The 25,789-nt window shown below is 40.4% G+C and overlaps 1 protein-coding gene across 1 annotated transcript in view; it reads right to left on the bottom strand.

The window, feature by feature from the left end:
• The window catches only part of capn12 (calpain 12), a 137,289-nt gene that overhangs the window by 30,802 nt on the left and 80,698 nt on the right, over nt 1-25,789 (bottom strand). Inside the window, exons 8-11 of the mRNA XM_039768143.1 lie at nt 22,454-22,531; nt 19,444-19,601; nt 14,573-14,736; nt 9,982-10,190 (exon numbers count right to left, since the gene is read on the bottom strand). Of these exons, the coding sequence (XP_039624077.1) occupies nt 9,982-10,190; nt 14,573-14,736; nt 19,444-19,601; nt 22,454-22,531 (609 nt within the window). The remainder of the gene's footprint in view (nt 1-9,981; nt 10,191-14,572; nt 14,737-19,443; nt 19,602-22,453; nt 22,532-25,789) is intronic.

Raw genomic sequence — 25,789 nt, 5'->3', positions numbered from 1 at the left:
GTGCCAGCCCACCGCAGGGTGCAGATACACACACACCAAGCACACACTAGGGACAATTTAGAATCGCCAATGCACCTAACTTGCATGTCTTTGGACTGTGGGAGGAAACCCACGCAGACACGGGGAGAACATGCAAACTCCACGCAGGGAGGACCCGGGAAGTGAACCCGAGTCTCCTAACTGCGAGGCAGCAGCGCTACCAACTGCACCACCGTGCTGCTCATCCTGGAATATAACGAAGAGCAATAAGAAACAAGTGTTTTGGACCTCACAAACAGAAGAAAAGCTTGTCTGTATGATGTTTCATGGTTTAAGTACCATGACAGAATGGAAACAAAACAAAATAGGACCAAGCTTGTGTCTGAAATCGCCATACCTGTTAACCCTTTGTTAACCGCAGTCGATGAGTCTGATATGCTACACAAATAAAAGCCGCATAATAGGTGTCTTTTAAAATGCATGCTACTGTGTAGCTTTATTCCTCTTAAGGCATGTGTTGGTTGGGTCACATTTTTATTTTGTATTTCACAGTGTTACTTTCACCCACTTACTACACGATGTCTCAGATATCTTCTATGCCTCCTCTCTCTCATATTAATCAACGTCTCATCAAATTCTCTCAAAGGCCATTCTTTCATACAAGGCTTTGCTAGTTGATTGTCCAAATCAGGGATGATTTTTAGGGAGCTATTGCTTTTTCTGTATTAGACACCATTTAGCATAACCAGCAATTTCTAGGTGTGTGGTTTCTGGAGTCATGACCTTGAGTTCATTGGCATGATGAGGTAAAAGGTTTCCAGTTGCACCAAGGTTTATTTGATCTACGGATGAATCCTTATTAACTGATCTTCATGTCTTGCTTTGTTTTGTCCTCTTGGCCTGATTTTTGACTTTTTATTCAGTTTCAGTTTCAGTTGCTTCCTTTAGATTTTATTTTATTTTTATTTTTATTTTTTTGCCGTTTGCATACTTCTCCCACTTCAACACAAAAACCTACCCATTTCCAGAACCAGAACACTGATTATACGACAGTTAGCAACAGTTCCATTAGCCAGAATAATCAGACAACTAATAATTTCAAATGATCTTGTTACTTGTCAGTGAGATTACTTTTACTTAAACGTAATGGTGAGTTCCATTTGAACTGGAAAGTCAGAATTTCTGAGTTCTTAGAATTTTCAACTGAAACATTCCCACCAAGTCAGATTCCTACTTGGAAACTTGGGCTGGTCTGTAAAGTCCAAGTTTGTCCAAATTCAGATTATGGCATCAATGCAAATGGCGGCATACACTGTGAAGTTTAGTTAAAGCTATAGAATTATACTGTTTATTAGCACTTCTGACTATTTGTATCTCATTAGATCAGTCATACACACAGCACCGTCCAACCTCTACCTGTGATCATGTTGCTACGGTGTATGGATGCACAAAACACAACGTAGTGTGTTGTTCAATAGTGGTCTGTATTCCAAAAGAGCACACACTAACAAAAGTTTTCCTGGACGTGTCCATTTTGTTTTTTCAAGTGTTTTATTAGAACATGGTCAACTCGGGTGTGACATCATTCCCATCTCCCACATCTGGCTTCTGAGGTCAATGGAAAGCCACATAAGAACATGTTAAATGTTAAAAGTTTCAAGCACCTACTTCACATCTTCTTAAAGGCATGCACACACTGGTTACTTTATGTGAGCTTAAACGCATACATTCTGACAGTAATATCACCTTAGTAGTGTTTGCTGCCCTGCGGTGGGCTGGCGCCCTGTGCTGGCTGGGATTGGCTTCAGCAGAACCCCGTGACCCTGTAGTTAGGATATAGCGGGTTGGATAATGGATGGATAGTGTTTGATTTTACATTTCCATATCTCCCAGTATTCTTCAATTTGTTTGCATACATTCCAGCTGTTCGGTCATGGCACTGGAAAATAAACTTCTGGAGATATGACCGGACAATGCGTACACAAAACCAAAAAATGATCGAGAACAGGCTTGGTCAAGGTATGTGATAACCCGCCGGAACAAGAGTGGGCGCTGCCGCTAACATTCTACTCTCCTTCTGTACCCACAGCATTGAGAAACTGGCCAGTGAAGACATTTAGTCCCGCCCATTCTGGTTTGTGTGATATAAGAAGCCCAGCTGCCTGTAAGGAGGTGTCATTTGCACTAAGAGCAACCCGCCGGATGGAGCTCCAGTGATAGACCCTTATTCTATGGCAAAGAGACAGATTTAACTGTTTTGCCAGAGTGGCTATTTACTCTGTCAGGCAAGAAACATGACCTTTGCTTTGAATGGGACGACCCATTTGGTGTCTCTGTCATTGCTGTGCCCAGCCACACCATGTGTCTGTGCAGGCTTTTACAAACTGGGTAACTGCCCACAGTTTAACAATTCATTTTATAGACAGCTTTTGCTGGGTTTGGGTGGCAAGGTGGCACAGTGGCAGCACTGCTGCCTCACAGTGAGGAGACCAGGGTTCATGTCCCAGGTCCTCCCTGCATGACACTGGCACATTCTCCCTGTGTCTGCTTGGGTTTCCTTCAGGTGTTCCAGTTTCCTCTCACAGTCCAAAGACATTCAGGTCTGATAAGTTGGCGATGATAATTAGACCCTTGTGTGTTTGTTCTCCCTGCGATGGACTGTAGCCCCGTCCAGGGTTTGTTCCTGCCTTGTGCCCTTGGCTACCTGGGATAGGCTGCAGTACCCTTTCCTGACCCAGTTCTGGATTAAGCAGGTTAGAAAATGACATGATATTTGGCGGAGTTCCATTTATGTTAATCCGTTTTGAACCACTGCGTTTTCTTTACGTGTACTCATTATGTAATTAGTAACTTGTAAAGTTTGTGTTTGCATTCACTTGTCACAGCCCTCAGTGAAGGCTGCTATACAAAAAAAAGAAAATAAATAAACTGAGTTTAATTAAACAGGAACAACCAGAAAAAGACGCAACTCAGGGCGGCCCATCTGCTTTATAGCGAGATTGCTTCGTCAGAGGTGTGGTGGTTGTTTTAGCAACTTGGAGGTAGCAGTGCATGGATGCCTAAGGCCAAGTGCGCAATGCCTCGCCCAGAATACGTGACCCAAGAATGAGGGCATGCCAGGCTGACAGGGATTACCAGGGACTGTTCAGGCAGGTCTTTACAGGACTGTTGGATTGTCATCATAATTTCAGATTCATTACGTGTCTTGTTTGTTATAATCTCCGCTGATGGTATACATGTGTGTTTATTTTTTGTTTGTATGTTTCTTAAGTAATGGGATTTTGAAGTGGCAGTGGCTTTAAAGTTTAAAGGATAGAGGAATTTGATTATTTTTTAAAAGCTCTGGTTCTCTGCTGCCAAATGTTAATAATTATCCATGTCACTTTTGAAAGGAGCGTGTGTTTATTCTGCATTTTAATAGGACTGAGAGCAAATAAGGGTGGAGGATTTCAACAACCTTGTCTTACTGGTGTGTTCTGAAACTGTGCTGCCTTTGCTCTTTATAGATGTGGGAAGCCCAAAATGTAGAGAATGACATTTTTTGGCCAAACCATACATAAAGTTTCTTAAAGATGCTAGTGTCGAGGTTTATCATGGGCCTTACCCTTGGGTTTTGTTTCCAGACCCCCATTTTTTTTTAAGAAGTTATGTTAAGTTACTCTTCTGTTAAGGTCCATCCATCCATTATCCAACCCACTATATCCTAACTACAGGGCCACGGGGGTCTGCTGGAGTCAATCCCAGCCAACACAGGGCGCAGAGCAGGAAACAAACTCCGGGCAGGGCGCCAGCCCACCACAGTCTTCTGTTAAGGTGTTCCTTCCTATTTAAGGTCCTTCAGACCCCCCAAAAAAATCATTTTAGACTATATTTTTGAGCAGGAAATCACACCCTTTTAATAAACAAATAGATGTCTTCAGCAAAACTGATCAGAAGCATATGATGCTGTGCATGCCACATCAACTGACCCCAGGAGTTCAAAAAATGTGACCCAACCAACACATGTCTTAAGAGGAATAAAGATACACAGTAGCATGCATTTTAAAGGACACCTATTATGCGGCTCTTATTCGTGTAGCATATCAGACTCATCGACTGTGGTTAACAAAGGGTTAACAGGTATGGCGATTTCAGACACAAGCTTGGTCCTATTTTGCTTTGTCTCCATTCTGTCATGGTACTTAAAACTCGAAACATCACACAGACAAGCTTTTCTTCTGTTTGTGGGGTCCAAAACACTCTTGTTTCTTATTGCTCTTTGTTATATTTCATGCACTGTACTTCAGGATGGGTGGCACGGTGGCGCAGTGGGTAGCGCTGCTGCTTCATAGTAAGGAGACCTAGGTTCACTTCCTGGGTCCTCCCTGCGTGGAGTTTGCATGTTCTCCCCGTGGGTTTCCTCCGGGTATTCCAGTTTCCTCCAACAGTCCAAAAACATGCAGGTTAGATGCATTGGTGATTCTAAATTGTCCCTATTGTGCGCTTGGGGTGTGTGTGTGTCCTGTGGTTGGCTGGCGCCCTGCCCGGGGTTTGTTTCCTGCCTTGTGCCCTGTGTTGGCTGGGATTGGCTCCAGCAGACCCCTGTGGCCCTGTAGTTAGGATATAGAGGGTTGAATAATGGATGGATGGATATTTAATTCTTCACTGGTGCTCCTAGCCCTCTAAAAGCCACGCTCAGAAGGTTAGAAATGACAAATTTCAAACATATGCACGTGAGATATTGTTTTAAACTATTTCTAGGTCAGTGATTAGGAACATGATGTTATTTGTGATCCTTTACTAGGGATCTAGCCTTCTTTGGACACCTGTCAGAGGTTGATGAATGACAAATTCAAATTACAATTGATAATATTTTATTTAAATTGAAGCATGCATTTGCATATTGTAAATATTTCATGCCACTGTTCTTGTTTATTGTGTATTTCTAACTCATTAATTAAGTCAGTACATTTCTTACGAACACCCTGAATTAGGACGATGCATATTGTAATCTTTTTAGTTAGCCAATAAAAGATGTCATTTTGCGTGACTTCTCACATAAAACAAAATGGCAGGCTAGATTAGCTTTGTTAACTAGTTGTCAATTCAGTTTACAAAAAAGAGATGGAAATGGTCGATAACACAAGTCATCCACAAATTATTGATAAACATCGCATTCAAAGTGAGTGTCCTGAAGTGAAAAACCTTAAATTTTGGAACTGTGAGATTTTTATATTAACTTTTAATATTTTGCTCCAGCAAACCAAGATGATAAAAAGCAATTTGTCATCAGAAGCAATTTACAGTATTTCTCTCTCATACATTGTTCCTGTTGTGGATGGCCAGAAGGAAGGACTGGCATCCTGGCCAGGATAATGGGCCAGGAGGCCATAATGGAAGGACTGGGAGAATGAGCTTAATAGGAGCAGATCATTTCTCCCCTCCCCCCCCCAACACAACAGGTAGCAGGTAGTGTTCCTCAAGGCTAAACCTGATTAGGATACCCGCAGGGTTGCATGGGAAATGGAGTCTTGAAGCGCAACCCTATTGTGGTCTTCGGGGAGTGCCCCAGGGTGTTGCTGGGGGGTGCATTGCCCTGGTCCCTACACGACCCAGATGCACTGGAGAGGAGACTGGAAGCAGTAACTTTTTAAAAGAAAAACCCGCTGCCTTAGTTTGATTGAGTCAAATTTGAGAGGCAGTGGGCTACGCTCTTAGAGGAAGAAAGGAAAATTGTACTTGGTGTGTTTTTTGTTGTTATTCATGTGAAGAGGGTGTTGGTGGTCAATAAAAACCCTTGTTTTGAGTATAAAGTGTGTTTGGGCTTTTATTGTGTCCGTAGTTTGGGATTTGGTGGAGCCCCCTTGTGGTTACACTGTAATATATTAGTAAATGATAACTTTGCTGCATCTGTTTCAGTTGGTTTTTAACTGCATTTGTAGCAATTAGTGTAAGTATAGACGCCACTGCTTTAATCTATACTAATAAAAGGCAAAGCCCTCACTCACTCACTCACTCACTCACTGACTCACTCACTCACTCACTCACTCACTCACTCACTCACTCACTCACTCACTGACTCACTCACTCACTCACTCACTCACTCACTCACTCACTCACTCACTCACTGACTCACTCACTGACTCATTAACTGACTCATCAGTAATTCTCCAACTTCCAGTGTGGGTGGAAGGCTGAAATTTGGCAGGTTCATTCCTTACAGCTTCCTTACAAAAGTTGGGCAGGTTTTATATCGAAATTCTACGCGTAATGGTCATAACTGGAAGCTGTTTTCTCCATTTACTGTAATGGAGATGAGCTTGAATGCCGTGGGGCGGAGTTTCGTGTGACATCATCACGCCTCCCACGTAATCACGCAGTACATAGAAAACCAGGAAGACCTCAAAAAGCGCTGAAGAAAACATGCATTATATAATTGAGAAGGCAGCGAAACAATAAGAAGCGAGCGAGTGACATATACAACCATATTCATGAGTTCTGCTACTTCGGAAACAAAGCACGATGTAAACCTACACTTTAAATTAAGTTCATAGACAGGCTGCCGCTGGCGTTTGTAATTTAGTGCCTGCCCATATAAGGCCGTCCGTCAGCGGCAATCCAATAGCAAACTCCCACTAAATATTCACGGGTTAAGGACTGTGCTTATGGAGAGGAAGATGAGATGGTCAGGGTGGTGTTTGACACAAACTCAGCGAAACTGCGAGAGAAAGTTTTAAGTGCCAGGACTAAGGTAACATTAAATACAGCCATGGACATAGCAGAGATGGCACCAGCACAGCTGGGAACCTTCGATGCATGTACACCGGCGGCTCACGTGAACTGGCGCGTGCACAGATAAAAGCAACAGTTCCAAAGAGCTGAACAAAACCGAATTACACAATTGAAAAGGCAGCAAAAATATGAAGCGTCTGATAAGCATATTCATAAATCCAGCTACTGCGGAAACAAAGCACACGTTGGAAAAAGTCAATGTCCGCTAAAGGAAGACAGTGTAAAAAAACCCGTGCATGCAGTGTGTCAGGTCTCAGATAAAGAAGAAGACGAGCTGTTTATTGATGCAGTAAGAAACGAATCGATGAATGAAACCTGTCATCTTTACAGCGATTGACAAACACGGAATGTAACTTGAACACAACACATCCTACAAATACGAACCTGATTGAAAGAAATAATGATAATCAAATCCTTGATGACAGCAACACTCAGTAACACTCACAAAACAAATACTGTATATTGACAGTCATGTTACGTTATTTTTAAAATGTTCCCTTTTCTTTTCTAGCTTTTTAACACACTACTTCTCCGCTGCGATGCGGGTATATATATATATGTATATATATATCCCGATCTACATACTCGAATAATGGATACTTTATTCGCCATCAATGATTGTTTTGGTAAAGCCATACTCAGTGTATTCATTAGATGAGCGGTAAAAAGTAAGAGCGAGGGAGGATGACTTATTGAGGCATGCAGGCTGTAGTCTTGCGTCAACTCTATCTGAATTGCGATCACATTTGAAAAATATATCTTTTCAAGTTCTATTTAGTCCATATGTGTCAAACTCAAGGACCGGGCCACATCCGCCCGGTGTAATTATATCCGCCCGCGAGATCATTTTATATACTGTATTATTGTTATTAAAGCCGGGTATATGAAGCGCTGGTAACACAATAAACTACAGATCCCATAATGCAGCGCTTCAGCTGCCTTGCCGAACACTTACCGTGTTAATCAAGTCTAGCTTATGATGCTGCAAGTTATTGCGAAGCTAGCTCACACGATGCTGAAGAGAAAAGTTGATTCTGAAAATAGAGCCTTTAAAAACCGATGGGAGGCTGAGTATATGTTTACTGAACCCGTGTGTCTCATTTGTGGAGCTAATGTGGCTGTAATTACAGAATTTAATCTAAGGCGGTACTATGAGACAAAACATCAGGGTAACCTGAATGCAATGCAGAAGATACAGAAAGCAGAAGAATTAAATAAGAATCTGACACTTCAGCGGACGTTTTTCCGTGCACAATCACAAAGTGATTTCAAGTGAAGCTGCTTTTATGGGAGACACAAATGCACCAGTGCAACTTGCCCCACTTTCCCTGTTGCCAAGTAATGTTAAACCAAGTCGTCACTACGGTGTTCCCAAATCGCACTTTGCTGATAAACTGGCGCACTGAGAGTTTACATGGAGCTTTGGTGACTTTGAAGAACAAAAAGTCCGTCTACATGCGGCTCGAACCTTGTGCATGTTTGGTAGCACATATCTGTGTGAGAAGCTCTTCTCAGTGATAAAGACTAACAAAACAGCACACAGGAGTCGCCTCACTGATGAGCACCTGCAATCCATCCTGAGAATCTCCACAACACAGAACCTCACACCAAACAGAAACGAACCTGTTGCCAAAAAAAGATGCCAGGCGTCCAGCTCTAAAATGACATATGAGCAAAGACAACTGAATGATTTGATTTGTTATTGCTGAAAGGAACACATTTTATTTATATTTCTAGGTTTTGTTATGCAGCATGTTCATATTTGAATTTGTATAATTTTGACAGGATATATTTTTATGGAGAGCAAAATCTTTTGGGATATTTAAAATCTAAGTTTATTTTTTATATAAAATTACATAAGAGTAAAGAAATTTGAATGTTTGTTCTTTTAATGTTTACTTTATTTCTAACTTGTATAATTTAGACAGGATATATTTTTATGGAGAGCAAAATATTATAAGTTGTTTAAGGTTTGAGTTGATTTATTCAGGAATAATATTCCTGTCTGTTTTTACCATTCCTACCAAAGATATTTCTGTCGACTAAATAAAAATTCCTTCTATTTAAAATTTAAATAGAACTTGAACAAATCGATAGTTCATAATATCCACGCAGACTTGCACGTAAGAGCGGAGTCATCCGTTTTAACAAGCAGCGTATTGCACTGATCTGAAATAGCTGTGTGTGTATATATGTAGATATGTATGTATATGTATATATATGTTTATATATGTGTGTGTGTATGTATATATATATATATATATATGTATGTGTGTGTGTATATGTGTGTGTATGTATGTATATATATGTATGTATTTGTGTGTGTATGTATGTATGTATGTGTGTATGTATATGTATGTGTATATATGTAGATATATATATGTATGTATATATGTGTATATGTATAGATATGTATATATATATGTTTATGTGTGTGTGTGTAAATATATATATATATATATATATATATATATATATATATATGACAACAACACTCATCACTCACAACAGTGACAAAACAATTACATTGACAATCATGTTACGTTATTTTCAAAATGTTTCCTTTTCTTTTTCATTGCTTCTTTAACACACTACTTCTCCGCTGCGAAGCACGGGTATTTTGCTAGTTCACTCATAACCCGGGAACACAAAAATACTACCAACACTGCAGGGCCAAAAACTCTATCAAGCAGTTTATAAAATGGGAAAGGAAAGAAGTGTGAAGTGATGCACCTTTATAGAGATGTCCATGATGTGTATGTCACTGAGATCATGAGAGCTGAGCTTTTCAAGGCTTATATAGTGTTGTATGGGACGGCACAAAATATCTGCACCCCTGATCCTCACAATTCAACTCACCCTAGTTTAAGGCCTGCTGGATAACTTTGAATACTGAAAACTGAAAAAGGCATCCAGCTTTGCCATGTGACTGCCATTCATCTTACAAAGCTCCACAAATGTCTAATATACTGTATGCACAAATTTTGCAGATATGATGCCTGTATTTTTTATTGAGCCGTACACTTCCCAGACTATCAAACTGCTCTGTGCCAGATACCTAATGGGCTTCATGTTGTGAATTCATGGTCTTCGATTCTTTGGAAGTGGTCAGTATGATGAGCTTGCTGGTAATTTTCATGTCCTCTGTTGTGGTCAGCTGTGTGGTAATTTAGACCTTACATGCACATACAGTTCTAGAGCTCGACTAACAACAATGTCTTATTGTCTCACCTGAGCTTATTTCCCTTCTTGGCGTAGATTCTCATGAAGAAGCTCCCCTCCTGATTAGGTTTGAAAGTACTGGGCACGATGACATACTGGCCTGGGGGCAGGCGTATGCGCTTCCTCACTGCCCGGAGGCGGCTGTAGTCTCCTGATTTCACCATTGGCATCTGGGAGGTAAAGAAGCTTTTGCCCAAAGTCCCACATGCACCTTTAACCTAGGAGGCAAGAGTAGATAAATATGAATAACTGAAGCCAGCAAAAATCTACTCATAGCATATTCAAAGGTTGCAGGTCAGTACTTCCATATCTTGGACTTTGTTGCAGCTGAACTCTTATGCAGTTAATTATACTCAGGATGCTTTCAGTTTTTCTTTACATTATCTGCCCTTGTGATACTCTTGACATCATAATGTTACAGAATGTAGGCTGCCCAGCTCTTGTACCCTAAGCTACATCCACACTTACATTTAAAAATGATAATAATTTTTGCACCTCACAGCGGTAGAAGGAGCTGCTAAGGAGGTACTGAGTGATGTGGAAATTGTAGAAGAAGAAGTGCTGCTCTGATTAAATAGGCTGAAATCAAACAAATCACCAGGACCAGATAATATTTATCATCAAGTTCTTAAGGAGGCTAGAGAGTACAAAAACCTTGACGCATATTTTTAGGAAGTCACTGAGCACTGGGTGAAGGACTGGAAAATGGCAAATATGATCCCTTTATATAAAAAGGGTGACAGGGCAGATCCAAGCAACTATAGGCCAGTAAGCTTTACATGCATCACAGGAAAATTAATGGAAGGAATTATTAAGGATAAGATTGAGCAACACATGGCAAGGACAGGAGTTATTAGGAACAGTCAGCATGGGGTCAGAAGAGGGAGGTCGTGTTTTACTAACATGCTGGAATTCAGTGAAGAAGCAACAGAAGGATACGATCAAAGTGGAGCACATGAGATTATTTATCTGGACTTTCAGAAAGCATTTGATAAGGTGCCACATGAGAGGTTGGGCATCAAGTTAAAAGAAGTGGGAGTACAGGATGTGGGGTGTAAATGGATGCAGAATTGGCTCAGACACAGGAAGCAGAAAATGATGGTGACAGGAACCTTAATAGAATCGGCTGATGTTAAGAGTGGTGCCCAGAGGGGGTCAGTGCTGGGGATACTGACATTTTTAATATTGTCACGCTTGGGTCACAAAGTTGCACAGGTTCATTCAGGGTTTTCACGAAACAGAAACGTTATTCGAAAACAGCATAATAAAGCATAAAGAATAAAGCAGAGGATGTCTGGAGGAAGAGAGACAAGACACTAGGACTGCCGCGGTGCGGTCTTTTAAATGTTCAAAGCCGCGTGCGACATGCAGAATATGCGTCCTGGCAGCAAGCAGCAGGCTAGCAGCTGATCCGCAAAGAGGAGATGAAAAGCTCTGTTTCGGAGGAACGGCCACATCCTCTTGGGGCTGCGTTCACCTTGTTCACGCCCCGTCCCTCAGCTTTGTTCATATAAATGACTAGCAAAATACCCGCGCTTCGCAGAGGAGAAGAAGTGTGTTAAAGAAGTTATGAAAAAGAAAAGGAAACATTTTAAAAATAACGTAACATTTGCTTTCTATTCGTCTGCATAAGCACAGTCCTTCACCAGCAATTATTTAATGTTAGCTCAGACCCGGCACTTAAAAGTTTCTCTCGCACTTTTGCTGAGTTTGTGCCAAACACTAGTCTATCTCTGACCATCTCATCTTCGTTTGCATAAGCACAGTCCTTCACCCGTGAATATTTACCTTATATGGGCAGGCACTCAATTACGTGGGAGGCGTGATGATGCGGGACGCAACTTCGCCTCACACGGTGACCGAGCTGCAAGCTATGGCCGTATATATGGTCGAAAGTAGGTTCCAGTTATGACCGTTACACGTAGAATTTGGAAATGAAACCTGCCTAACTTTTGTAAGTAAGCTGTAAGGAATGAGCCTGCCAAATTTCAGCCTTCCACCTACACAGGAAGTTGGAGAATTAGTGAGTGAGTGAGTGAGTGAGTGAGTGAGTGAGTGAGTGAGTGAGTGAATGAGTGAGTGAGTGAGTGAGTGAATGAGTGAGTCAGTGAGTGAGTGAGTGAGTGAGTAAATGAGTGAGTGAGTGAGTGAGTGAGTGAGTGAGTGAGTGAGTGAGTCAGTCAGTCAGTCAGTCAGTCAGTCAGTCAGTGAGGGCATTGCCTTTTATTAGTATAGATTTAGATGGGAATATAAGTGACAAGCCAGTTAAGTTTGCAGATAATACCAAGATAGGTGGATAGGCAGGTAATCTGGAATCTGTTGAATCATCACAAAGGGACTTAGACAGTATATAGGCTTGGGCAGATATTGTGGCAGATGAAATTTAATATCAGCAAATGTAAAATATTACATGTAGAAAATAAAAAGGTTAGGTTTGAACACACAATAGGAGGTCTGAAAATCGAAAATTACACCTTATGAGAAGGATTTAGGAGTCATAGTGGAATTGTCACCACCATCTTCCAGATAGTCTACTTAATGGCTTCTGAACGTTAACAGAATGTGAAATTATATAGCGCAATGTGGGGAGTACAAGTTCAAGGAGGTTCGGCTGAAGCTTTATAACACACTGGTGAGGCCTCATCTGGAGTCCTGGGTGCAGTTTTGGTCTCCAGTCTACAAAAAGGACATAACAGCACTAGAAAAGGTCAAGAGAAGAGCGACTAGGCTGATTCCAGGACTACAGAGGAAGAATTATGAGGAAAGATTAAAAGAACTGCGCCTTTATAGTTTAAGCAAAAGGAGACTAAGAGGAGACCTGACTGAAGTGTTTAAAATTATGAAGGGAATTAGTCCAGTGGATTGAGACGGTGACTTTAAAATGAGTTCGTCAAGAACACGGGGACACAACTGGAAACTTGTTAAGGGTAAACTTCACACAAACATTAGGAGGTGTTTCTTTCCAGAGAGAACTACAGACACATGGAATAAGTGATCAAGTGGTATGGTGGACAGTAGAACTTTAGAGACCTTCAAAACTTGACTTGATGCTATTTTGGAAGAAATAAGCAGAGAGGAATGGCTAGCTTTGTTGTTCTAATATTCTTTAAATTTATATAGTGCTTTTTACACTACATAGTGAGTGGGGAACAACTTCAACCACCACCAATGTGCAGCATCCACCTGGATGTAGCGTCTACAGATTTATGTAATGATCTGGGCTATATAGAGTCCTCAATAGTCTCTATTGCTATACTCTATTCAATACTTGAATCTCTAATTATATTGGTTATAGTAGTGTCCTCAAGCTCCTCTCTATTGTTATAGACTATATAGTGGTTCTGAAGGTCTCTAATATTATAGGTTACATAGTTCCTTTAATGATTTCTAATGGTAAAGACAGAGAGTCATTCTAATTATTATATAGAAGGGGGGACTCAAACATTTTCAGAATTGGTCAGGGTGTAGTTATCGAATATCCTGCTAGATATCATATGTCTATAGTCTGGTTATACAGTCCACCGAGTGCCATTTTGCTGAGCTGATTGAGTGCACATTTCTGATATTTATGTATGGTTGGTGACATCAGCGACTTCTTTTATCCAAGCCACCATGGCAGATTTTCAAGAGACAATGGTGATTGTATTTTTTATCAATGACTAACTTGTTCATAAAGAGTTTGCTCACTGTGAACAGACTGCTAATCTGTAACATGACAAGAATTGCTGAGACATCTATGGGAAAGCATCAGGAAAAAAAAACCAACACCCAGAGAAGTGTTGCACCTAAAACTGGTTTGTCTGTAAAAGAGTTTTAAACCAAAAACACTTTGGATATTACTTTGCCTTCCCCGTATTTGGTGGATCTCACTGTGATTTGTCTTTGGTTGCAAAATAAAACATTGTGACCAAAGGGGAGAAGATTTCTTACTGTGGAAGAAATTCAGCAAAATACACAGGACACAGCAATAGGTAAGGAGCACGCACTGATCACCACATGACAAACCAACTCATGATCCACATTAGCACCCGAGTGCAGCCATGCGACGGGTGACACCTCAGCACCACACTAGTTCAGATGGAATGGGACAGTGTGAGGTTTTTTATGGTGGCTGGAGTGCCAATTTTGCCACCAACCCCCAAGATTTTCCCTGCAGTTTGGAGGGCCTACATCCAGGGATGGATACTGATTAACGTCATACCCAGGACGAACAACAGTAGTAGACATGGTAATAAAACATGAGGACAGGAAATATTAATAGGATTGGGAGAAGGAATTTGAAAGACAAAATTTTGAAGGTGACAAAAAGGGAATTGTTTTAAGTTTTTTTTTTTTTTTAATTCTGTGAATGTTTGGATGCCCCCTTGTGTAGCATCTATGACACCAGTCTGTATCATATGTCCAAATGAATGCTTTACCTGCAACAGAATTAAGTCAATTACTCAAAGACCAATGACCTGTGACTAAGGGCTCAGCACTGAATCAATCTTTCACACGTAAAGGACTGCTGAATCAGATGTTTCATGTTCATTTGTCTCACGTAGGTTGGATGATGCAGAATTATCATAAAGAAGACCATCATCTCCCCCGTCCTTCTTACCTCATACACATGGAAAGCAATGTAAAGGAAGTCCACTTTGTCCCGCTGTCTCCGGAATTTCTGAAGAAGCTCCACCACAGCGCTGCAGGACAGTTCATTGTCTCCCACTTCATCATCCTCTTCCAGCAGCTTGAGCATGAACTGCGGGTTTTGCCAGAATGAGTCTATAGGTATAGGACCATAACAAGATTGGGGGAGAGGGGGTTATGTTAATAAAAGTTTCATTTAGGTTACATCTATTTAATGTGAGCAACTAAATGGTCAAGTACTATTCTTTATTTTATACACTTGTTTTGTGGTCAGCATCACCCCATAGTAGCATCATTGTGGATAATTTTAACTGTATATAATAAACTGTTAATGTGGGTAATGGTACTCTTAGTAATCAAAAGGTGGACCTACCCTACCATCACAGTTTTGTTTAGGTCACTGTTTACGTTCAATAGTGTCCTACCTAAATAGAAGAAATCCTATTTACTGTAAGTATTTGAGGTACTCGAGTAGCAGCGATATGTTATAAGGGTGCTAAGGAGGACAGCCAGTAAAGTTCACTTCTACAGTGGGGGGAACTGGCAGGATCCCCTGGTGCATCTAGGAAGAGTTCTACTCATACTTGTACGACACCAGAGACTGATGATGTCACCCAGGACCCCTAATGCTCTTATCGTAAGTAGGATTATGGGTCACTGTTTTAAAGGGCCTTCATTCTCTCGGTCTGGTGAGCTTGGAATTAAAAGGTGGCAGATAGACACACGTGCAACTAATCAACAGAAGGAACCCCAGAGATGACAAGTAGGAAGACATATGGTTAAGGGATAAGTGGACCAGCCACTTCATGAGGCAGCCAGGAACCTTCTTAGTGTGGCTCTGAATGCTTAGACTTTTCTTGATTATGTGCCCTTTGCCCTGTCTGTAATTATTACTTTATTTTACAATAAATTCCCCATTTTTAGGTACGTTCTGATATAATGTATAAAACAACTACTGAAACATCCGCATCTGGCTGTCTGCTTGTCTTTCTGTGTGTCTGTCCACATGAAGCAACTCAGTGACCCATGGATCAACTTTTCTCAAATTTGGCTCACTCATTCTTCAGTTTATTTGAGAATTCTCAAACAGATTATGCTGTACAAAGTCTTCAAATTTCAAAATCTCCCATCACCTTCGTGTCTGTGAAAAACAAAGAAACATCCTGTGCGACTTCAATTACAAATTAGTTTACTGTTTCAATTTTACCTTGAAAACAGTTACACCAACTTGTGCATTTTGTATATTTTCCTCTTTTACACGTTTATCAGCCACTTACATTCCGAAACCTACACCACGGAAAGGAGGCACGTGCACAAGCAACTCGTGCAACAGAACTCTTCATTTACTGCTTTACGTACGTTAGCCATAAAATTGCAAAAACAAAAAAAAAGTCACTTCATTGAAACTGAATAGAAAGGGAAAGCAATTACGTAAGCGTAGATATGTAAATCTGAATTGACTGAACTAATATTATATGTAGATTATTATTGTAAACAGCTGACATTATCAACCTGCTGCTATGCAGTGTTTGAGCTAATTCATTACATTGGAAAGTACAGCCCATCTAAGCAATATAAAGATTGCAAGGGGTTAGATCTGTGAGAAGATGGTGGGGGCTGCTAGGCATGCAAGGACCGCACCGTGGAATTTGTACAGATGAGGTTGATTGTGCTGCCATTAGAAAGGACATAATAAGGTTACACTTTCTGCACTGAAAGAGACACTTAGCAGTATAACTTAAGACTAAAATGACCAAAACCTACGAAAAAACTCATAAATCCGTCCCACCTTAAATCCCTTCTCACCTCTCCATCAGCGTCTTTTGTGTTTTAAATACTAAATATTATATCTTTATTTGGAATTCATGTATTTCATGTGTGTTCTGTGTCTACAACAATCTATGTAAACACATCACTAAAAAAACGTTTTTCATGTTTTAGTAATAGTTGACAAAATGTAGACATGAAATGTATAATGTGTGAAGCCTGAATTCCAAATATCAAAGAAACGCTTAAACAAAAGGTACAAATATAACAGAACAGAACAGTGCGCTTCTATTCAAGAATACAACTGCATAAAAACAACCCGCGTTAGGGTGCGTCATTGACACTCTTTTGATACGACTGTTTCAGTGGTGCAACGGTAACAACTGTTGACTGGTAATCAAACCTTTGCGGGTTCGACTACGGACAACTCTGTTTTGAGAAGTGAGCTGCTCTTATTCTTACTATTATACAATAAAAACATACATTTGATCTGAGTCTGTAACAGGTGGTGTAAATTTATGATATTTGTAAAGGTTAGCTTTATTTTTTTTTTATTCAGTTCTATTGTCCTAGTCGCGTTCACGCTTCCCCCGATCTGCCACTGCTATTTTCACATAAAGACGCATTATAGCAGAGGTGAACTCAGATGATGACGAGGGTTCTACATTGGAGAACAAATTCACGTTGCTCTTTTGCCGTCGCTGTACATTGCATATGTACATGTTTTGTCAATTATTACTAAAACATGAAAAAAGTTTCTGTTTTAACAATGTGTTTACATAGATTGTTGTAGACATGGAACACACATGAAATGCATGTGTTCCAAATAACGATATGGTATTTATAAAAGGTGTCATTTTGCTCGACTTCTCACTCTATACAACGCTAAGCAACTGACATGCAGGTAAACAGACTTGAGCTGAGAAAACTGTGCGGCAGGATTTACAACACAAAAAACGCTGACTTAGAGGTGCCAAAGGATTTAAGGTGGGACGGATTTACAAGTTTTTTCGTGGGCTTTGGTAATTCTAGTGTTAAAGCCAACTGAGCTGAGATTACGGTTTAAGCATACCCAAAAGAGCTGCTTTTGCTCCCATATATCTTCAGACTGGAATTGAAATCTTTAAGATAATTGGCACTTTTGGCATTTCCGTTATACAATACATCAGTTCCTTTCAGAATTCTTAGTTATTCATATAGTTTTATGAATTGCTGAGTTTTAAGTAATATCAATAGCTGGATTGAGAACTTATTTATTTGCTGGGATAATATTTATAGTAATTTTAATATTAGTATTGGTCATTTTGTATTAATAGTTATTTTTCTTTAGGAAATTATTGGATTCCACTCTATTGGGTATGCTTTCACAAATGTTAGGTTTAAGAAAATTGAATGACAGTTAGTCACAGACTCTCCACCTCTAAGAAACATCAATTGATGGTATTTTCACATCATTTGAACTGGAATCTGCTGTGTGTGAAGCTGTTGAGCCACCACAAGTCTATTTAGGCTACATGTTTAACTATGTTAAATTGTACAGTGCTGCTAAAAAGCACAAATTTAATGTAGTCTTCTAACACATGGAATTGCAGTCTATTATCACTGCTATTTATGAATATGACTCTTTATTACAAAAAGGTTTAATAAACAAAATCATTATAACTGGGTGAAGTAACTAATAAAATGTAAAATGCTCCAAATATCATGTCACTTGAGTGTAATGCCAAGCGTACATTTTGTAACTTATTAATTTTAACTGTGGGTTGTCTGTTGTTATTTAGGCCTGGGGACAGATCTTGAAAGCCTTAAGTCCACAATATCAGCTTTCAAACTAATAAATGCCCTGTATTGTTAGGCAATGGTTTAAGAGAGTTGTTTCTGAAATTCTTGTTGTTTGGGCCTTTATAATGGTAAAAGTAAACATTGTCCAGAATTGCAAGACATTTCCCACATCACACAAAGACTAACAGTTCATGCTGGAAAAAATGACACTGGGGACACAAGTGCAGAGATCTTGTGGAATTGCAATTTTCAAAAAATAAAAAGCCAAAAAACCAACTTAATATTGAGTGATAATGCATGGTATGAGACTGGGGGTTTTAGTCTCATTAGCCACTGTAAAGCCATCCATCCATCATTCAACCTGCTATATCCTAACATGGGGGTCTACTGGAACCAATCCCAGCCAACACAGGGTGCAAGGCAGGAAACAAACCCCGGGCAGGGTGCCAGCCCACCGCAGGGCACACACACACACACTAGGGACAATTTAGAATCGCCAATGCATCTAACCTGCATGTCTTTGGGAGGAAACCAGAGTACCCGGAGGAAACGCATGCAGACACGGGGACAACATGCAAACTCCATGCAGGGAGGATCCGGGAAGTGAACCTGGGTCTCCTAACTGCGAGGAAGCAGCACTACCCACTGCGCCACCATGCCGCCCCACTGTAAAGTGTTTCACCTGAAACACTGCAACACTGCGAGGTACACATATTTTCTGAGAATCGTGAGAGAAGTGTACAAACATTTAAAGCACAGTGCTGCCGTCTGTAGTGTTTGGGACAAAGACCCATTTTTCCTTGATGTAAACCACTGATCCACAGTTTTAAATTGCAAATCAAACAATTCAGACATTGTGATTGAAGTGCACATTACTGACCTTCATTTAAGGGGATTTGCATATATTTTGGTCACACAATGTACAAATGACAACACTTTTTTCATATGGTCCATCCATTTCAGGGCATCATAATATTTGTGACCTACAAGTGGCAGGTCTATTAAAGCTGTCATATTTTGAACTTTGTTGTATATTTTGTGCATGCCATAACTGGTTGAAGTCTGCCATTTATAGACATCACCAGGTTCTGAGGATCTTCTCTGGTGATGTTCTGCCAAGCCTCATGATTGTTTAAGTGGACTTGTCCCCCTTAGGTTTTCTCTTCAGCATATGGAAGGCCTGCTCATTTTGTTGACCAAACTTTCAGTGATAAGCTATTATGCAGAAGGCACTTATCAGTTACATACAATTCTTCATTCAAACACCATGCTCCTACATGTGTCCCTACTTACCTTTGCTGTTAGGACTTCCTCCTGCTGAGCAGCCAGGAACCCAGGATCCTTCATTAGACGTGATACCCCATGCTGAATCAGAGTCTCCCAAAGAGTCTGGATTCACACTACACATCTCTACAGTAGTGAAATATTGGCAGAAATCTTTCATGCACATCCTAAGAGAGAAAATGTAAAGAAAAATGGATAAGTGACTTCAATGTAGACATCAGTCAGGGCACGATGGCAGGATTTCAGACAGCAGACTGTGATGAAAGCATTACGTGGTATAAGAAGAGGGCATTGCCACAAAAGTTATACTATGTGGCCAAAATTTTGTGGACGTCCATCCAAATGATTGAGTTCAGGTGTTTCACTGTGAATGGATGCATAAAATCAAATACATGGCCATGCAAGTTCCATTGCACACATTATGAGACACCCAACTGGTAGACATCTGGTTATGCCGGATAGTTAATAATATGCCTTGAGTTTAATTGTGCTTAGTTCTATAGTTTGCATGAGTGCTCAAGCAGATAACCTAAAGATAAAATTGGGTACCAATTGGGTACAATTCTGTTGTTGTATTACTATTTAATAAAATAATTACCTTTCTAAAATCTATGTTTACTTTAGGGAAGCACAATGAACCTAATCTGTGTTCATTTTCACTTAGTTTTTTTATATGGTGTATCTATCCATCCATCCATCCATTATCCAACCCACTATATCCTAACTACATGGTCACGGGGGTCTGCTGGAATTCAAGTGATAAGATTGTGAGATGTTTACTTAGTTTTTTATTCTTTTTTTGTATTTTATTTTAATATTATTCTTCTCTTTTGATTAGGGGTGTGTCATCTACTGCTTCCAAGTATCCCAGTCGGGGAGGCACATCATATCAGCACTCAGCAGTATTGCACTTCTGGTCATTGCTGTGACAAGGACTGCAGTTATGTCGTGATCCAAGGCTGGATTGCATTTGCATGACTCATGTAATGTATTTTTGTAGCAAAAATGCTGTGTGGGTGTTGTAAAATAATCATAAATAATATTTAAAAAATAAATAAATGTATTGTGTTCTCTAAGTAATGCCTTGCACATTCTCATTATTATAAAACTAGCTCTTGCCCACAGCTCCGCACATGTCGTAGCGAAACAGGACAAACTTTAAAAATCAACAAAAAAATGTCATTCTGGCCAAGCGGAAGGTAGGTACGCTCCAATGTCAAACGTTGCCACTGTATCTGATTGTGTTCAGCTCTGACGGGAGAGCGTCCCTCATGTGGGGAAAAAAGTATGTGGCTGTGATATCTCTGGCAATCAGCAGCTACTCTCTAAAACACACTCTGATCTCTCTCTTAAAAACATCAAACACTACTTCTTAATAATTTGTAGATGATAATGTCTGTTGAAAAAACTGGTATCGCTAGCTAAGTGGAGGCAAGGTACGCTCCAATATATGGCGAGAGGTAGAGCAACTCGAACGGAGGGTGGCGTGTGAGTGAGGAAGGCCCCACCCAGCTCCTTAATCCAGAGGTTCTGCCTCCCCTTCCCCTCGGCCTGCAGTCTGTCTCTTGGATTCACATAAATATATCGGTAATGCAGGTGACCTGAGATACTTAGCGCGGTGAGAGAAGTCGCAAGATCAACCAGAATGCTCAAGGAATTTATAGAAAAAAACCCAATCTAAATCCATTTAGTAGTTCTCTCGTTCGCTAGCTAAGTGGATGTAAGGTACGCTCTGAGGCTGGCGTGTGAGTGAGGAGTGCCCCGCGGCCTGCTTCATCTCTCTCGGATTCGTGTAAATAAATTGGTACCAAAAGCAAACCATGATACTTAGCATAAAATCAACTGGAGTGTTCAAGCTAATCATAGAAAAAAAAACCATTAAGTAGTTATCTTGTGAAAAGCGGACAGACATATATATGTGTCTATACTGTATACTTGCAGCCAGTCTGCCACTCACATTCTGAAGAGTGGGGCTGAACACAACCCAAGGAGATGCGGTCGCTCCTCCGAAACCCCCTCTTAAACAGTGATACAATGGGAAACAAATAGGTTTTTTTTACCTCCTCTTTGCTCGATCTGCAGCTGCCTTGCTGCTGCTGCCACATGATCTGGAACTCGCTGCTTTGGACATTGAAAAGCCTGTACAACAGCTGTCCTACTCTTTGTCTTTTATTTCTGGCCCCGGGCGTGGTTAAATCTCTTGGCACTCTTGGTTATGTCTCGTCTTGCGGGACGCGAGTTCTTGATATTTTTTAGCTTATAATAATAACAACAACACATTAAAGTTCAATAAATTCTGAAGAGAATGATACCAAACACATATATGTAGGTTTTAAAATAAGTCCGATTTAAAGCGTGACATAAAACGTGACATAAAATTGTTGCACAAAATTGTTGCACTTTTAGGCTTAGGATTTTATATATCGAGAGTAGATAGATACAGTATATAGATGAACCTTTGCCTTTGGTACTTGAGTACTTCTGAAAACATATTTTTTATGTTTACTCAAGTACTTTTTAACTGGAATATGTCAAACTTCAGTGAATGTAAACATTTGATAAACTAATTTGACTTTTATTTCGGAGTACTTTTTACTAGCCTGCCAATAACGGCACAGCAAGGAACCTGTTCTCATTTATATTTGTGCTGGTAATTTTATTGAAAGAGAAAATCAAAATGCGTATTTTAGGTAGACTAGTTCCTCTAGACTTAGTGAGGGTGCGTGCGTAAATGTGCCATGGAGGATGCTGGGTCATTGAGGTTGTCCACATTAGACAGTACAGCACAATACTGGGTTTATTCCAAATTGCTGGGATACTGTAGCGTGTGACTTGTAACCTGCCAGTGGAAACTGCATTAGCAAATAGTTGTGATATGTATATCATCATAGATGCAAAAAAGCTAAATAAATATATGTAGAAAAATTAGGCCTGAGAGGGAATTGAAAATTCACTAGCAGTGAAAAAATGAGCATCACAGCTATGCGAGAAGGAAAAGTCAGACTTTCTGTTAACTTACCAAAACTCTCCATCTTCAGTAAGCTGCAGCTTCAGTCGCTCCTTTTCCTCTTTGCTGATGCTTTTCCAGTTGTCAGAGCTGCCAACCAGCAAAATATAAAAAAAAACAAACCATAAATTACACCCAATGGATCTTAATAAGTTTGAAATAAGCCATCCTGACCTGCTTCATGCTTCATCTTTCATCCATCCAGTATCCAACCCCCTATATCCTAACACAGGGTCATGGGGGTCTGCTAGGCGTAATCCCAGCCAACACAGGGTGCAAGGCAGGAAACAAACCCCAGGCAGGGTGCCAGCCCACCGCAGGGCACGCACACACACATACCAAGCACACACACACAGGACAATTTAGGATCATCAATACACCTAACCTGCATATCTTGGACTGTGGGAGGAAACCCACACAGACACGGGGAGAACATGCAAACTCCATGCAGGGAGGACCCGGGAAGCGAACCCAGGTCTCCTAACTGCGAGGCAGCAGTGCTACCCAATTCACCACCATGCCGCCCATGCTTTATCTTTACATCCCATAATCATTGTGTCAGCATATCTCCATTGACTCCTGAAGAGTTACAGAATTTTTGAAAGTCTTTCCCTGACATGCCATCCTCAGATTTGCTCAGTCAAGCCACAGGCTCCATGACAGCAGATCTGGGTGATATTAGGGGCTACACAGTGTAGTCAGAAAGTATACAGACCCCTTCACTTTCTGGCACCTTTATTGTGCTGCACTTTTCATTTTAAATGGATACATTTGCCATTTTGCTCATCAATCTACACTCACTAACCCATAATGACCAAGTGAATACATGTTCTCAGAAAGTTGTGCAAGACCTTACGTGACATGGAGCAAGTGTGTTAAAACAAATGTAGAATTTTACTAATAAAATAACTTTGATTTGACATTAGAAAGGCAACATATAAAAATATGAAGAAGAACATTGTCACTTAATGTCCATATTTCTAGTTGGAAGAATAAAAAACTCTCTTCACTATCATGCATGCACATCTAGGGATCATCTTCTTGGCTAGTCTGAGGTATGTAATACCCTACTGGGACAAGAAGGGGTGCCATTACTAATCATCTCTTCTCTAATCCACAGTGCTGAGAAGATGCTGAGTGAGGGAAACTGCAATGCCCCTTCTGGTCGGAGGCCTACAAGACCTGGGGCCTCATGTATAACGTCGTGCGTAGAACTCGCACTATAACATGGCGTAAGCACAAAAGCTGAAATGTGCTTATGCACAGAAAAATCCAGATGCAGGAATCTGTGCGCACTCCAACTTCCACGTTCTTCCGCTACATAAATCCCGATCAGCGTAAAAAACTAACGCTCATGCACGCGCTTTATGTAACGCCCCAACTCCTCCCAGAATTACGCCTCTTTGAATATGCAAAGCAATATAAATCGCCCTTAAGCTCAGCCTTCTGTGAAAAGACAATGGGAAAAGCACGGGGGGAAACATAAGAATTTCAGCGAATACCAAGTGGTGGCAAAGGAAAAAAAATACTATTTGTTCAAATAAACCGTGGTATAATCAACAAAATGAAGTTGATCAAGTGACATAGCGTGTTGGAGAAACTTGAAAGCTCACGTTCACAAAATCGCACAGTGCCGGAAATAAAAAAGAAGTCACATATCAAAGTCACCATGAAAAGGCGAGTTGTAGCCCACTGTCTGAGTGTCATATGAAAGCTTATTGGGGTACAGAGAAAAAAGGCACACAGTGGGGAAAAAGCACGAAATGTCAACTTCAATCTCGACATTTCCACTTTAATCATGTAGTTTATTTTGTCATTAAAGTAGAACATCATAAACTTCATCTTAAAATCGTTTAATTAACCAGTTTCTCAAATCACATTGTAATTAAAGTGGCACGTTAAATGCTTTATTTTGTATTTGATCTTCTATGTGTGTGAATCACTACTTGCTACTTAAACCGGCTCTCTTCCTCCAACTGGACACAGAATCCATTACATTCGTGATATTACAGTTCTCTGAATAACTAAAATACTGAGATGTATACGTGATGTCATTTTCATGATGATAGGAGTTAAAGCACGTTATTAAACATGGGTTTCACTTCGATGAAATAATTTATTGCAGCAGTACTCGGGGACGGCTCTAGGCTTGTGGTGGCACTGGGCAGAGGAAGAATCGGTGGCTCCTTCGCCCGCCAATGTCAGTAAGGTATCTTATGCACGGTGGATGGCCACATCCGTTGCAGACACTGCATAGCCGCCTCGTGCTCATGACACAAGCATTTAACTTTTGCCGAAATTTGTCGCTGCGTTTTTAGCTGTGTTGTTATTTTCTCTTTCTGTTTTATATTCAATATATATTGGCTTAGCCGCCACTGCAGTCCTTTCTTTTCTTTCCCCAAGTAACCGATCGCCACACAATCAGCTCTGTAATAGAAGTTAAGCCATCTGTAAGCTTAGCGCCGATTCTTCAAAACGTTTAAGGAACATTGAAATATCTTCGTAGTACATGTTTAATTATTCTATCCTTCACGACACTCCCAGTGAAGAATATAGATTATTTAAATTAAGTTAAAGTTTTATCTGTATAATTTAATAAACATATTTTGCTGCATTTCACCTTAAAAATGATATCGTCATCATATGTAAATACGCGCTTTATAAAGTGGCTCAGGTTGCGCGATATTATAACTATAGTGCAAGTTTACAGTGGGGTGATTGTATTTATAAGTATGAACAGTTCTACAAGGTGCAATTGATTGAGTGCATTTAAAGTTCTTGGGATGAAACTGTTTCTGAACCCCGAGGTCCTTACAGGAAAGGCTTTAAAACGTTTTGCAGTGGCTGAGACAGCGTGTCCTTGAAGCTGTATACTGATAATTCTCTTTCCGATCAGCTGCTGCTGTGCTTCACACTCAGATACAGTGATATAAATACTCCGTGTGGTACAGTGAGAGTAATTTGGAAAAAGATGATCTGCTGTGGCAACTCCTAACGGGAGGAGCTGAAAGAAGAAGAAGAAGAAGAAGAAGAAGAAGAAGAAGAAGTGAGCGTAACAACCCTAAAGCAGTTATGGTATTTGGAATACTATGGCTGTTCCCTGGACCATTATATAGTTACAAGTTAATTACAATCAGATGTGTTACACTAATAAACAATATGCAGTTAGTTTCAGTGTATTTATAAAGCCGCGTCAGGAAAATAATGAGTAACCACGCAGGAACAGTAGCATTGCTTTGACGCTGGGTGCCGCCAGTCTGCAAAACCGAGCGGAGAACTTGCGTACGACAAGGCATGAGGTACCGTGGAAAAGTGCGTGGCTTTACGCCAAGTGTAGATTTTATACAT

Source organism: Polypterus senegalus, chromosome 11 (genome assembly GCF_016835505.1).
Source record: "Polypterus senegalus isolate Bchr_013 chromosome 11, ASM1683550v1, whole genome shotgun sequence".
Classification (NCBI taxonomy): domain Eukaryota; kingdom Metazoa; phylum Chordata; class Cladistia; order Polypteriformes; family Polypteridae; genus Polypterus; species Polypterus senegalus.
Note: the sequence above shows the minus strand (reverse complement) of the source record. Positions and strands in the feature narration are given on the sequence as shown.